This window comes from Heterodontus francisci, chromosome 18, assembly GCF_036365525.1.
Source record: "Heterodontus francisci isolate sHetFra1 chromosome 18, sHetFra1.hap1, whole genome shotgun sequence".
NCBI classification, from domain to species: domain Eukaryota; kingdom Metazoa; phylum Chordata; class Chondrichthyes; order Heterodontiformes; family Heterodontidae; genus Heterodontus; species Heterodontus francisci.
Window position 1 is genome coordinate 57,940,343 of NC_090388.1, and position 16,356 is coordinate 57,956,698.

General features: G+C 44.8%; 1 protein-coding gene across 3 annotated transcripts in view; it reads left to right on the forward strand.

Annotated features, from left to right (window-relative positions):
• The window catches only part of fbln1 (fibulin 1), a 215,732-nt gene extending 200,015 nt beyond the window's left edge, over positions 1 to 15,717 (forward strand). For all 3 annotated transcript variants that reach the window (XM_068050808.1, XM_068050810.1, XM_068050807.1), the window contains exon 18: positions 13,510 to 15,717. In XM_068050808.1, coding sequence (XP_067906909.1) covers positions 13,510 to 13,649 — 140 coding nt within the window. In that variant the 3' untranslated portion in view covers positions 13,650 to 15,717. The remainder of the gene's footprint in view (positions 1 to 13,509) is intronic.
• Positions 15,718 to 16,356: the final 639 nt, after the last annotated feature.

Here is a 16,356-nt window from a genome sequence, read left to right on the forward strand (position 1 = left end):
ATTATGATCATGGCTGATCATCCAACTCAGTAACCTGTTCTCGCTTTCGCCTCTTACCCTTTGATCCCTTTAGATCCAAGAGCTATATCTAACTCCTTCCTGAAAACATACAGTGTTTTGGCCGCAACTGCTTTCTGTGGTAGTGAATTCCACAGGTTCATCACTCTCTGGGTGAAGAAATTTCTCCTCATCTCAGTCCTGAAAGGTTTACCCCATATCCTTAGACTATGACCCCTGGTTCTGGACTCCCCACCATCGGGAACATCCTTCCTGCATCTACCCTGTCAAGTCCTGTTAGAATTTTATAGGTTTCTATGAGATTCCCCCTCAATCTTCTGAACTCCAGCGAATATAATCCTAACCGACTCGATCTCTCCTCATACGTCAGTTCCGCCATCCCAAGAATCAGTCTGGTAAACCTTCGCTGCACTCCCTCTATACCAAGAACATCCTTCCTCAGATAAGGAGACCAAAACTGCACACGATATTCCAGGTGTGGCCTCACCAAGGCCCTGTATAATTGCAGCAAGACATCCCTGCTCCTGTACTCGAATCCTCTCGCTATGAAGGCGAACATACCATTTGCCTTTTTTACTGCCTGTTGGACCTGCATGCTTACCTTCAGCGACTGGTATACGAGAATACCCAGGTGTCGCTGCATTTTCCCCTCTCTCAGTTTATAGCTGTTCAGATAATAATCTGCCTTCCTGTTTTTGCTACAAAGTGGATAACCTCACATTTATCCACATTAAACTGCATCTGCCACGCATTTGCCCACTCACTCAACTTGTCCAAATCACCCTGAAGCCTCTCTGCATCCTCCTCACAACTCACCCTCCCACCCAGTTTTGTGTCATCTGCAAATTTGGAGATCTTACATTTAGTTCCCTCATCTAAATCATTAATGTATATTATGAATAGTTGGGGTCCTAGCACCGATCCCTGCACTACCCCACTAGTCACTGCCTGCCATTCGGAAAAAGACCCATTCATCCCTACTCTTTGTTTCCTGTCTGCCAACCAATTTTCTATCCATCGCAATACACTACCCCCAATCCCATGCACTTTAATTTTACTCGCTAATCTCTTCTGAAAGTCCAAATAAACCACATCCACTGGCTCCCCCTCATCAACTCTACTAATTACATCCTCGAAGAATTCTAGTAGATTTGTCAAGCATGATTTCCATTTCGTAAATCCGTGCTGACTCTGCCCGATTCTACCACTGTTCTCTAAGTGCTCTGTTATAAAATCTTTGATAATGGACTCCAGAATTTTCCCCACTACCGACGTCAGGCTGACTGGTCTATAATTCCCTGCTTTCTCTCTACCTCCCTTTTTAAATAGTGGGGTTACATTAGCTACCCTCCAATCTGTAGGAACTGTTCCAGAGTCTATAGAATCTAGGAAGATGACCACCAATGCATCCACTATATCTAGGGCCACTTCCTTAAGTACTCTGGGATGCATACCATCAGGCCCTGGGGATTTATCGCCCTTCAATCCCATCAATTTCCCCAACACCATTTCTCTACTAATACTGATTTCCTTCAGATCCTCTCTCTCACTAAGGCCTGTGTTCCCCAACATTTCTGGTATGAGATTTGTGTCCTCCTTTGTGAAGACAGAACCAAAGTATGCATTTAGTTGGTCAGCCATTTCTTTGTTCCCCATAATAAATTCCCCTGTTTCTGTCTTCACCAATCTTTTTCTCTTCACATACCTATAGAAACTTTTACAGTCAGTTTTTATGTTCCCTGCAAGCTTGCTCTCGTACTCTATTTTCTCCTTCTTAATCAAACCCTTGGACCTCTTTTGCTGAATTCTAAACTGCTCCCAATCCTCAGGTCCTGAATCCATGCCCGTATATTGCCTCCTATCCCACGTGCTTTAATTTTGCTAACGAACCTCCTGTGGGCGACATTATCAAAGGCCTTTTGAAAATCCAAGTATACCACGTCCATCGACTCCCCTGTATCAATTCTTTTATTTATTTATTTTTAGAGATACAGCACTGAAACAGGCCCTTCGGCCCACCGAGTCTGTGCCGACCATCAACCACCCATTTATACTCATCCTACACTAATCCCATATTCCTACCACATCCCCACCTGTCCTTATATATTTCCCTACCACCTACCTATACTAGGGGCAATTTATATTGGCCAATTTACCTATCAACCTGCAAGTCATTTGGCTTGTGGGAGGAAACCAGAGCACCCGGATAAAACCCACGCAGACACAGGGAGAACTTGCAAACTCCACACAGGCAGTACCCAGAATTGAACCCGGGTCACTGGAGCTGTGAGGCTGTGGTGCTAACCACTGCGCCACTGTGCCGCCCATGTTTCTGTTCGTAACATCCTCAAAAAACTCCAACAGGTTCGTCAAACATGATTTCCCATTCAAAAATCCATGTTGACTTTGCCCAATCAGATCATTATTATCCAAGTGTCCATTTATCATATCCTTTAGAATAGATTCTAGCATTTTACCAATAACTGATGTCAGGCTAACATGTTGGAGATAAGGGCTATCCTTTGCAGACTTGGCTCCTAACACCGGTGAGAGACTCCACCACTGCTGCAGAGGAGAGATACAACGCAGCCACTGAGCTACATGAGCCACCATTGAGCAGGAGATCGGCATGCTGAAAGAGCATCTCCAATGCCTGGATGGATAGGGTGATGCCCTGTACTATGGGCCAAACAGGCCAACTCCTTTCTTTGCTGCTTTGCACAACTACGCACCCAATAGGCCTGGCATGATGAGGAGTGACGTCAACAGGATTCCTCCTCGGATTATGAGAACGCTGAGGACCTACAACATGAAAGACGCATGGGAGAGCAGATGGCACCCAGGTTCTACACATAGGGCTAACAGTGAGGTAGGGATGTACGGAAGTGGCTTATCAGACAAAGGCTGTCTGCACCATAGGAACCAACATGAACTCTGCAAGCCACACATCACCCTTGCTCACCTGCTGTGCACCAGTCCACATCTGCAGCATCCCTGTGTGAACCATTAGAGGCAGCAGATGACTGAGACAATGTCCATGTCACTGAGTCCATGGAGACGCTCATGTGTAATGGTAGCATGGCAATGATGTTATTGCATACGTTGGCTTTTGTGAAGGGCCAATGGTGCAAAGGGATGTGACATTGGTGCTACATGCTGGCACACATCATTCGCACAGAGGAAAGAACACACATGTTGGTGAGGAACATTTAGTGAAAGATATATTTACATTGTTGAGACACCTGTGCATTCCCATTTGTGTCAATGTGTTCTCTGTAAACCTCTGTAATACCTTTTATGGTGCATTTAAGTCTCACGTCATGGAATGTGCAAAATTTAAGATTATTCACCCAGGTGCAGCACGCCTGCAAGAAGGAATGTTACACTTGAGTGGGAGAAGAGGATCACAGGACACTGGGACACAGCAGGGTAAGTATACGGTGGCAAAGTGGAAAGTGCTGGGGTCACTCAGCAGGTCAGGCAGCATCTGTGGAGAGAGAAGCAGAGTTAACTTTCAGGTCTGTGAACTTGGAAAAGTTAACTCTGCTTCTCTCTCCACAGATGCTGCCTAACCTGCTGGATTTCTGCAGCACTTTCTGCTTTGCTGCCAAATTGACAGCAGCCCCACTCTTCAGCAGTCAGGTAAGTATTTCTTTGACAGCTATCAGGAAGCAGGTGCTGTGGCACTTAAAATAGAGCCCCAGCACCTGCTGCACAGCTGTCAAAGGGTTCCTCACTATGCCGAATGTCCCGCCTCTCCCCAAGGAATATCGGTGGGGATGCTTGGCGCAGTGATGCTAATGAGCCCCTGCGTGTAATATCGCGGGGTATCTGCAGCGGCCACTAAATGCGGGTGCCGCGCTGAGTTCAAATTCAATAAGTTCAATAAAATTCAGCCCACTGTGTTTTGAGCTCCCCCTTGGTGAATCCTTGTTCATAGCTTTCCAATTATCAGGTAAAGAAATGAGCACACCAGGTTTTCTTAGGTTTAAAGAAGAAAAGTGACATTTATTAAACTTACTTAAACTCTAATTCGATTAACGCCTACAGATACACGCCGTGCCCCACGCTAGCATGCATATGAGATATGCACATGCAAATAGAGACAGAAAAGAGAAGAAAAATAAAATGGAGAGGTTTGAGGCAATTTCTGAAGAGGTTTTTTTTTTACTGTGCATTGAGCTCGCTGTAGAGTTGATTGTAGGTAGTCTAGATTTTTGTTGGGGCCCAGTATTCTTCTTAAACCTTGTTCACTGTAGGAGACTTTTCTCTCCTGGGGTTCATATGTCTTCAATGGATTCCGAAGCTGGTGAGAGCGAGATGAGAGCAGACAGGAGAGAGGTGTTCTCAGTCCAGGAGCAAACAGCTTTCTGAAGTTCAAAATTCTGTGGCCAGTTCAAATTCAAAAAGACAACAGCCAGCCTGTCATGTGACTAACCTGGTCTGACCACTTCTTCTGTGTATTGGGGAAGCAAGGACTGGGTGTCTTGTTCCAACACTTTCTGCTAGCATGCAAATGTCTTTCCAGTCAGGGGCCTGGCAATTCTTTGTGATGGGCCCTCTTTTCTTCCCAGCCTCAATTTTAAGTTTTTGTGTTTGTGGTGAAATAATGTTTGCCTCAGTCTTGGCAGGTGGGGGGGCTTGCCTAACAGGTCTCACCAATGCCCTGTATAGCTGAAGCATAACCTCCCTACTTTTGTATTCAATTCCCCTCGTGATAAACAATAACATTCTATTAGCTTTCCTAATTACGTGCTGTACCTGCATACTAACCTTCTGCAATTCATGCACTAGGACACCCAGATCCCTCTGCATTACAGACCTCTGCAATCTCTCACCATTTAGATAATATGCTTCTTTTTTATTCTTCCTGCCAAAGTGGACAAGTTCCCACTTACCCACATGAGACTCCATTTGCCAGGTCTTTGCCCACTCACTTAACCTATCTATATCCTTTTGTAGCCCTCTTATGTCCTCTTCACAAGTTACTTTCCTACCTATCTTTGTGTTATCAATAAAGAAGGCTAATGGCATACTATCCTTTGTTACAAGAGGAATTGAAAATAAAAGTAAGGATGTTATGCTTCAGTTATCCAGGGCTTTGGCAAGACCACAATTCGAATACTGTGTGCAGTTTTGGTCTCCTTATTTAAGGAAGGATGTGAATGCACTGGAGGCGGTTCAGAAGAGGTTTACTAGATTGATACCTGGAATGAGCGGATTGTCTTATGAGGAAAGAGTGAGGGGAGACTTGATTGAAGTATATAAGATCCTGAATGGTCTTGACAAGGTGAATGTGGAAAGGATGTTTCCTCTGGTGGGTGAGTCCAGAACTAGGGAGCACTGTTTGAAAATAAGGGGTCAGCCTTTTAGGACAGAGATGAGGAGAATTTTTTTCTCTCAGAGGGTTGTGCGACTTTGGAACTCTCTGCCTCAGAAGGTGGTGGAGCGGGGTCATTGGATATTTTTAAGTCGGAGGTAGATAGATTCTTGTTAGGCAAGGGAATCAAAGATTATCGGGGGTAGATGGGAGTGTGGAATTCGAGACACAAACAGATCAGCCATGATCTTATTAAATGGCAGAGCAAGCTCGACGGACTGAATGGCCTACTTCTGCTCCTAATTTGTATGGTCGTATGGACACAAGGCTCTACTCACTAATTGGTAGTTGAGGGAGGGCTTCTGGTGGAGTTTTGAGAGAAGCAGTCTCAAGTATTACCAGAAAAGTGAGAGTGCCAGAATGAGCAAATCAAAAACGGACACAACCATTACTGCAGCACATAGAGTGAAAGAATTTGGAAGCCAAATTCTGCATGCAGATGGTAGAGCACTGTTTTGTACAAGCTGCAATGTTTCTTTGGATTACACATAGTGGGCAATGGTTTAGCAGCACGTAGAGTCTTAAAGCCATTGCAGCAGAAAGAGAGCACTGCTGGAAAACACTCAAAAAAACAAGCAACGATTTCATCTCTTTAAGAAGTTGACAGAAAGCTCAGAAAATCATCAGTTGGTTACAATGGAATTTGTGGATGCTTTTTGCAAGTGCCAACATACCATTGGAAAAACTTAATCACCCAAAGCTGCGGGTATCCATTCAACGTGATGTGCAAAATGGTGGTTGCTTGCCAAATGCAAATAAATTATGACAGGACTACATACCGAAGGTTTTTTTCTACACATTGTGAGGACAATTCCAACAAACTCTGTGGACGCGGAGAGAGCTGTGTCTAAACACGGACAGGTGTTTACAGTGCAGACATAGGGAATGAAGAAAGAGACAGTTGCAGGTTGCTCCATGCTCACATTGAACCATTGACTTCAGTGAGTAAAGAATGTGGCCTGTTTATAGTCAGCTTTCGACAATAGTTTTCGAGTATACAATAAATGCCATTTGAAACCAGAAACCTCCTTTGTCTTCTTTTGTTTTAAATAGATCATTTTCATGGTATGTTGCGACATCGTGAAATTTATGATTTAAATATGTGAAATCGTGAAATTCACGATTAGTCGTTTGGTAGTACAGAACTTGAGTGTTTCTGAAAATTGAAACATGTTGTCGAAGCATTTCGTCTTGCACTCATCTGGACAATCCACAAGAATATCAATGTAAGCGAAAACAACTTTATACTGTATGAGAATCTGGGTGATTGGTTGGTAAGTGAACTCTGATTGGTAGAAGTGTTGCCATGGTGAATGCATCAGTTTACGGTGACTGACAGTTTACTGCCAAGCTTTGTTGAAATTTAAACCAGGCAGCTTGACTCTGATTGGTCAAGGCATTGCCCTGAGGAATTAACCAGTGAATGGTTGTCACTTATTTTGTCTGCAAAGAACAGGGCACTGAGTATTTATATATGTTATCCCCTCAGGATCTTATATCTTTCACCTCTCATTCTTCTGAACTCCAATGGATACAGGCCCAACCTGTCCAACCTCTCCTCATAAGACAACACCTTCATCCCAGGGATCAGTCGAGTGAACCTTTGCTTAACTGCTTCTAATGCAATTATATACTTTCTTACGTAAGGAGACAAAAACAGTAGAGTAGTCCAGATGTGGTCTCACCAACGCCCCGTACAATTGTAGCAAAACCTCCCCACTTTTATATTCCATTCCCCTTGCAATAAACGACAACATTCGGAGTGAATTCCTGAGAGCTGTGACACAACTTAGATTAGTCCCAGGAAAAGAGAATGAACCTTCAAGATCCTCTAAAGTATAGGGGGATTCTTGGGTCAAGCGGTGGGGGTGGGGGGGGTGGGGGGTGTGTGGGGCCACCACGAGACCTCGCCGCTGCCGGCAATATCAGGCCAGGCCTTCCCGGCATTGAGGCCCATAGCAGGCCTCTGCCGGAGGCATTTTCCGGCCGCCCTCCCCCCGCCACAACCCCCAACATTGGGGGGTCTGTAATTCAGTCCAGTGTTAAGTTAATAGTACTTACTTTGTTTAACTCTTGTACAGTAAAGGTTTTTGTTTAAAATGTAAAATCTTGTGGTGTAATTCTTTCAGCTGATAACTGGGAGTTCGAAGTAAAAGTCAAATGGGGAGTGTTCTGTTTATATTTTTGGGTTTAAAGTATAAGACATTACGTTCTGTTGAGATTTTGGGTTTATAGTATAGATGATTACAAAATATAGTGGGCTACATTTTACATTCCTGCCGCCAAAATCGGCGAAGGATATAAGCATTGGCCGTCCACCCGCGCAGATAGCATGTTGCAGAGCCACCACGATATTAAACGCAGCAGCTCATTTAAATGGCTGGGCGGGGCCCCCCCCACACCCCTGCGGGGCCCCCCCCACACCCCTGCGGGGCCCCCCCCCACACCCCTGATGATGTTGAGGGGGCGAGCGGTCTGCCCCGGCAATGGTGTCAGCTGCCTTTGCACAGGCGCTGATGCCATTTTTAAAGGGCTTCGAGCCCTATTGTTGCATTTAAATATTTAAAGGAGACTGGATTGTTAAAAATTAAATTAATTGATCTTGCCCCTCTCACCCCCCAAAAAAATACTTACCTTGTGCACCTGACCTCCCCCCCCCTCAAAGTTCATCAACTTTAATCTTTACCCCTTCCCACACCCCCAAGGCCAATGAAATAACTCTGACGCTGCTCCCCCCACTCCCACACTGAAAAACTTATCTGCTCCCCCCTCCCCACCAGTGTTCTGCCTCGGATCCCCGGATGGGGATGCGAAGGCATGGGACTGCTGGCCTCCAGCACCAATATCACCCCAGAACGGATGGCAGGAGCGGGTAGGTAATTCATGCGTTCATTTAAATTCAGTCGCTGAGCGGCGTGGGGGTGGTGGGGGATGCCGCCATGGGGCCTTGCCGCTGCCGGCAATATCGGGCCGGGCCTTCCCAGTGCTGAGGCCCATGACAGGCCTCTGCCGGAGGTATTTTGCAGCTCCCCACCTCCCCCGCCCCCCGCCACAACCCCCGACATCGGGGGCTCCGTAATTCAGCCCAGTGTTAAGTTAATAGTACTTACTTTGTTTAACTCTTGTACAGTAAAGGTTTTTGTTTAAAATGTGAAATCTTGTGGTGTAATTCTTTCAGTTGATAACTGGGAGATCGAATTTCTTTGAAAAAGTTACTAGTCTCTCACAGAATCATAACAGCGTTCACTCTCAAACTGAGCTCAAGATCATTGTTGAATCCTTCTCCAAAGCGTATGAGAAAATGGGTCTTTAATTAAACACTCAGAAAGCAATGGTCCTCTTCCAATCAGCTCCCACAGCACAACACCTCCCCCCGTCAATCAAGATCAATGATGAGATCCTGGAAAATGTGGTCCATTTTCCATATCTTGAGAGCCTCCTCTCAGCGAAGGCTGACATAGACAATGAAGTTCCTCATTGCCTCCAGTGTGCCAGCTCAGCCTTCAGTCAACTGAAGAAGAGAGATTTGAGGATCAGGATCTCAAATCAGAGACTAAGATGGTTTACTGGGCAGCAGTGATCCCTGCACTCCTATATGTTTCAGAGACTTGGAAAACCTATATCAGGCACCTCAAAGCACTGGAAAAGTACCACCAGAGCTGCCTCTGCAAGATCCTCCAAATCTGGTGTGAAGAAAGGTGGTCCAACAGCAGCGTCCTCTCCCAAGTCAACCTATCCAGTATCGGGATGCTAATCACCCAAAACCAGCTCTGCTGGGCAGGACATGTTGCTCGAATGCCTGACAGCAGACTCCCGAAGCAGCTATTCTACTCAGAACTTGGCTGCAGCAGGAGAGATCAAATATCCCCATTGACTGGTGGGAGTCCTTGGCTCACGACCATCCAAGATGGAGAAAACTCTTTCGGAAAGGCATTGTACACCTCGAGGGACTTTGTTGGGATCATGCAGAGATGAAGTCGTGGCATTAGAGGGAGCACACAAACCTCCAAACTACTCATCTTCCTGACCCTCCAAGCACCACCTGCCCCTCATGTGGCAGAGTCTGCAGATCACACATTGGAGCTTTCAGCCATCTCAGAACTCATTGAACCGGAAGTTTCAAAGATTAAGAAAAAACAGGAAAGAAGCAGTTAATTCTAAATGTCATATTACAGCTATGGATAGAATTTTCTAGCCTATGCACAAGTTACACCACAAAGAGAAAAAATATTGAACAGTTCAATTGTTTCCATATGTTTTCTTGGTTTTCTTGGAGTTGCATTGAAAAAATGCTTGGTGAGTTATTATGGTAGATATGGAAATGGCAGAATAGTTGAATGAATTTACAGAGGATAGTAAAGGATTAGAAATGAAAAGGCAATAAAATAAAATGAGCAAACAGTTCTTAAGTGGCTGAGAGGGCTAAGAATGGACAGATGTATGGGACTACGTGGTATGCACCCCAGAATACTGAGGGAGGTTAGTGAAGGAGGAGCAGAGAGATGAACCAATACTTTTTGAAAAAGGTCATTAGGAGCAGGAGCTCTGCCGAAGAACTGAATGCCGGTAAATGTACCACCTCAGTTCATAAAGTGAGAGTGGTAAGCCAGAAAATATCAGTATTATATTATACACAATATTAGCTTAAAGTCAGTCAACGGAATCACATTTAAATTACGAAAGTAAACATTGTGCTCACATGAAATTCTTTTGCCCACTAACTTAACAAAGGCGCTAATATAACAATTAACAAGAAGATGCTGTTGAAATAAGCTTAGTAAGTTACTGCAGTGCATCGTGTAGGTAGGACAGACTCAGTGACAGACAAGTTGCAAGGGTGCCTGGCTAGCAGACTAGTCTGTCCTGGATGGTGTTGAGCTACTTTCATGTTGTTGTGGTTGTACTGATCCAGCCTACAAACCGCTACAAAGTCTAAGAAAAGGAATGAAACTGGACAGACCACCCGGCATTGACCAAGGCACCGGAAACGTCAACGGTAAACCCAGCCCTGTTGACCCTCCAAAGTCCCTGCAAAGACCTCCGTACTAACATCTGGGGACTTGTGCCAAAATTGGGAGAGCTGTCCGCCAGACTAGTCAAGCAACAGCCTGACATAGTCATACTCATAGAATCATACCTTACAGGCAATTTCCCTGACACTGCCATCACCATCCCTGGGTATGCCCTGTCACACCGGAAGGACGGACCCATCAGAGGTGGCGGCACAGTGCTATACAGCCGGGAGGGAGTTGCCCTGGGAGTCCTCAATATTGACACTGGACCCCATGAATTCTCATGGCATCAGGTCAAACATGCACAAGGAAACCTCCTGCTGATCACCACCTACCGCCCCCCAGCAGCTGCTGAATCAGTGTTTCTCCATGTTGAATACCAATTGGAAGAAGCACTGAGGAAAGCAAGGGCACAGAATGTAGCCTTGGTGGGGGACTTCAATGTCCATCACCAAGAGTGACTTGGTAGCACCACTACTAACCAAGCTGGCCGAGTCCTAAAGGACATAGCTGCTGGACTGGGTCTGCGGCAGGTGGTAAGCAAAGAGGGAAAAACCTACTTGGCCTCGTCCTCACCAATGTATCTGTCACAGATGCATCTGTCCACGACAGTATTGGTAGGAGTGACCACCGCACAGTCCTTGTGGAGATGAAGGCCCGTCTTCATATAGAGGGTACCCACCATCGTGTTGTGTGGCACTACCACCATGCTAAATGGGATAGATTTCGAACAGATCTAGCAACTCAAAACTGGGCATCCATGAGTTGCTGTGGGCCATCAGCAGCAGCGGAATTCTATTCCATCACAATATGTAATCTCATAGCCCAGGATACGACCCCCCCCCACCCCTCCACACTCTACTCTCATCAAGCTGGGGGACCAACCCTGGTTCAATGAAGAGTGCAGGAGGGCATGTCAGGAGCACCAACAGGCATGCCTAAAAATTAGGTGCCAGCCTGGTGAAGCTACAACACAGGACTATTTTCATGCCAAACAGCGGAAGCAGCATGCGGTAGACAGGGCTAAGCGATCCCATATCCAATGGATCAGATCTAAGCTCTGCAGTCCTGCCACATCCAGTCGTGAATGGTGGTGGACAATTAAACAAATAGCAAGAGGAGGAGGCTCCACAAATATCCCCATCCTCAACGACGGGGGAGCCCAGCACATCAGTGCAAAAGACAAGGCTGAAGCATTTGCATCCATCTTCAGCCAGAAATGCCGAGTTGATGATCCATCTCGGCCTCCTCCTGAGATGCCCAGCATCACTGATGCCAGTCTTCAGCCGACCTGATTCACTCCACGTGCTATCAAGAAATAGCTGAAGGCACTGGATACTGCAAAGGCTATGGGCCCTGACAACATTCCGGCAATAGTACTGAAGGCTTGTGCTCCAGAACTATCCACGCCTCTAGCCAAGTTGTTCCAGTACGGCCACAACACTGGTATCTACCCGGCAATGTGAAAAATTCCCCGGGTATGCCCTGTACACAAAAAGCAGGACAAATCCAACCTGGCCAATTACCACCCTATTAGTCTACTCTCGATCACCAGCAAAATGATGGAAGGGGTCGGCGACAGTGCTATCAAGTGGCACTTACTCAGCAATAACCTGCTCACTGACGCTCAGTTTGGGTTCCACCAGGACCAATCAGCTCCTGACCTCATTACAGCCTTGGTCCAAACATGGACAAAAGAACTGAACTCAGAGGTGAGGTGAGAGTGACTGCCCTTGACATCAAGGCAGCATTTAACCAAGTATGGCATCAACGAGCCCCAGCAAAACTTGAGTCAATGGGAATCGGGGGAAAACTCTCCGCTGGTTGGAGTAATTCCTCGCACACAGGAAGATGGTGGTGGTTTTTGGAGGTCTATCATCTCAGTCCCAGGACATCACTGAGAGAGTTCCTCAGGGTAGTGTCCTAGGCCCAACCATCTTCAGTTACTTCATCAATGACCTTCCCTCCATCATAAGGTGAGAAGTGGGGATGTTCGCTATTGATTGCACAATGCTCAGCGCTATTCGTGACTCCTCAGATACTGAAGCAGCGCGTGTCCATATGCAGCAAGACCTGGACAATATCCAGGCTTAGGCTGATAAGTGGCAAGTAACATTCGTGCCACACAAGTGCCAGGCAATGACCATCTCCAACAAGAGAGAATCTAACCATCTTCCCTTGACGTTCAATGGCATTGCCATCGCTGAATCCCCCACTATCAACATCCTGGGGGTTACCAGTGATGAGAAACTGAACTGGAGTAGCCACATAAATGCTGTGGCTACAAGAGCAGGTCAGAGGCTGGAAATTCTGCAGCGGGTAACTCACCTCCTGTCTCCCCAATGTTTGTCCACCATCTACAAGGCACATGTCAGGATTTTGATGTAATACTCTCCACTTTACTGGATGGGTGCATCTCCAACACTCAAGAGGCTTGACACCATCTAGGTCAAAGTAGCCCGCTTGATTGCTACCCCACCCATCCTCAACATTCACTCCCTCCACCACTGACGCACAGTGGCAGCAGTGTGTACCATATGACAAGGTGCATTGCAGCAAGGCTCCTTCGACAGCAACTTCCAAACCCATGACCTCTACCACCTAGAAGGACAAGGGCAGGAGATGCATGGGAACACTACCACCTGCAAGTTCCCCTCCAAGTCACACACCATCCTGACTTGGAACTATATCGTCGTTCCTTCACTGTCGCTCGGTCAAAATCCTGGAACTCCCTTCCTAACAGCACTGTGGGTGTGCTTACACCCCAAGAACTGCAGCGGTTCAAGAAGGCAGCTCACCACCACCTTCTCAAGCGCAATTAGGGATGGGCAATAAATGCTGGCCTAGCCAGTGACACCCACATCCCACGAATGGATAAAAACGAAGGCGAGTTGTAAATATTTGTTCAAACATCTGAATGAATGCATGAATGAATGAAAGCAAAGAAAAGCTGGCGAGTAAAGGCAAGAGTGAGAAAGAGTCTTGTAGATGGTGAAGAGGTATTGAGGGGAGCTTCTGATTTGCTTAAGGGTAGAAATGATAAGTCAGTAGTATGGAGTGGTTGCTTTGTGTTCACCTGCCTCTTCTTTCCCCCTCCAGGTGTTGTTCGAATGGTGAAACCAGTTATTGGACCATTCACTTCCACCTTAAAGCTGGAAATGGACTACTATTTGACAGGGCAACTGTCTCATCGCAACATTGTGTACGTTACCATCTACATCTCGGAAAACTGGTTCTAGGGGCTTTCTTCATGTAAAGGTAACCTGTAGCAAACACAACTGGCCACATCTGTTAACCACTGAATAATACAGGAAAAATTCTTCTGTACTACACTTCTGCTTCATAAACACCAGCACCAGTATGAGCAGGTTGCTTAAAACAGAGCTGCATGTTTACTAAAGATCTACGTTTCCTCTCAAATTTATATTTAGAATACATTTTTTTAAAAATTCACTTCACTACATTAATATTTCAAGCAAACTTATACTTAGAACAATTACGTTTCAGTATGGAGTAAGTCAGAGAGACCGTTAAAAATGTACAGTCTTGATACCTGGAGTGGGCGGACAGCTGAGCAATGGCATATCATTTTCCTCACACACAAACTACGCTATAATGTTTTTTCAATGCAGTGAGCTATTTGAACATGAAATACATTCAAGTGTTTGTCAAATATTACAAACAGTTGGCTGCAGACTGTCTCCTTTTAATAGTTTGCATTGCTCTGAAACAGTTCAAGTTATTCCACATGAGTTCAGCAAATTAACTTGTGTTAAAATAGACTGGTGAACAATATTCACTGTCTCTACAAGCTCCAAATACCTCAAAAACAACAGCAGTGTTCCTAGTATTTCAATGATTTCAAAACATATGGGGTTGGAATTTCCTGCAGGGACATATTGGAAAGTTACACCCAAAATTATGCATATCGTGCATCCATTTTACCAATGTCTATTTCGACAAATTTGCTGCCAATCTCAGTTAAATATATAGGAACTTAAAAATGGGCATAAATAAAATGAAATTAGCGTAAAAAATCAGGGATTGCGGAATGCACCCAACTTGCATCATATATTCTTTCTTTAAGTAAGAAATTAAAGTTTCAACCCATCTAACAACTAACATCCATACATATTAAGATCATGCAATCGTGTAAGCTTTTCAGATTTTAATCTGATTTATACTGAAAGCATAAAAATGCATCCAAAGAAATAGAAAATACAGTGCAGTTCTCTGTAAGGATAAATACATCTTAAAAATGGTTTAGAAAACTACAATAAAACACAAGAAAAAATACTTTGTTTCCTACCGTGGCTAAAATTCTGAGTTTAATTTTACACACATTTTGAACCAGGCAATTTGCAGGAAATTCCTGTGAACGGCTCTATGGTCTGGGCGTGTAACATTATAATGAGCCACAATGCGTTTGGGCACAAGGATCATAAGAGTTGTAAAGGGATGAGGAAATTTGGACATCGTGTAATTACGTGCGTTACACATTTGTACCCAGATTTCTTTGATCTTTTACGCCAAGTATTTGCTTAACGGCCCAATAATATACATTTTTGGGGGCATGTGCACAGAAAATTCCACCCCATTTTGTTTGCAACTGTATTAAAAACAGTTGCAATTGCATCAGCATTTGGACTAATATGTATGCAATTGTGTGCAATCTCTCACCATAAGCGAAAGTTATGCAATTGTTTCAATGCCTCTACTGCTGTTGTCCAAGACTGTTGAGATGTTTCCAGCACTTGATCAATCCTCCCAGTTGGATGAGTCAACCTCTGAAGACAAACCCTCCATAAAACTGCCTGGGCTATTCTTATAATATAGTATTATACATCAATAGCACACACCTTCTCATGTATTAATCTTATTTTATAAAGCACCGCAGAGTGTTTAGCTTCAATTTAAGTGGGTCAAAGAAAGGTTTCTGAGGTTCTTTATGTTAATACATTCAACGTTCAGATACAGACCAAAACATTATATAAAGGAAATAACCACTGCTGGTAAGGGTTGGAGTCCCCAGGTAACCATGTTTGACTATTCTCAGACTTAGACTCAGCCCCAGTGGATAATGAATGTTCAGATTTGCAAAAATTTATCAATGTAGTACTGGAAATGGAAGACTTGGTGTAGATCTTGCAGTGAAATTGCAGCAGTTATGGTGATTGAGTCCTTGTGTGATATGACATTGTAGGTTGCCTGGAGGTGTTAGGCAACTGACAGTATAGACCAACTTGTTCAGTTCTTCAAAAGAAAGGGTCTGCTGTTTATGTACAAAAAAAATAAACTTTTGATCACAGGTGTGAAATGTGTTTTATTCTTTAACTTGTCTTGTACACAATGTTTTAAAAATTAAGAGGGGGATAGGGGAAGGGGACTGGGGGTGGGGGAAGGGGGAAGGGGAGGGTGTGGAGACGGAAGGGGATGGGGTGGAAAATTGGGGGAGGGAATTGGGAGGGAGAGGGAGGGGGAAGTGAGTGGAAAGTTTGGAAGCTCTCCCCAATAACTCTTCACCATCAACAAGACTCAAGGCAGATATTTGTTGGGATACCTACCACTTGCCTGGATCAGAACAACTGCAACAACATGAAAGAAGCTCAACACCATCCAGGACAGGCTAGTCTGCTAGCCAGGCACCCTTGCCACTTGTCTGTGACTGCAGTCTGCCCTAACTAGCAAAATGCACGACAGTAACTCACTAAACTTATTTCAACAACACCTTCCTGTTAATTGTTATATGAGTGCCTTCGTTAAGTTAGTGGACAAAAAAATTTCATGTGAGCACAATGTTTACTTTGGAATTTAAGTGTGATTTCAGCTCAGTGATGTCAAAGTACAGGCTGAACTTCAAGGGAAAATGTAACCTATAGCATTGACCATCTATCTATATCGATACTCTAGTTTGCATTTATATGTCTGTATTTGCTAATAGAAATC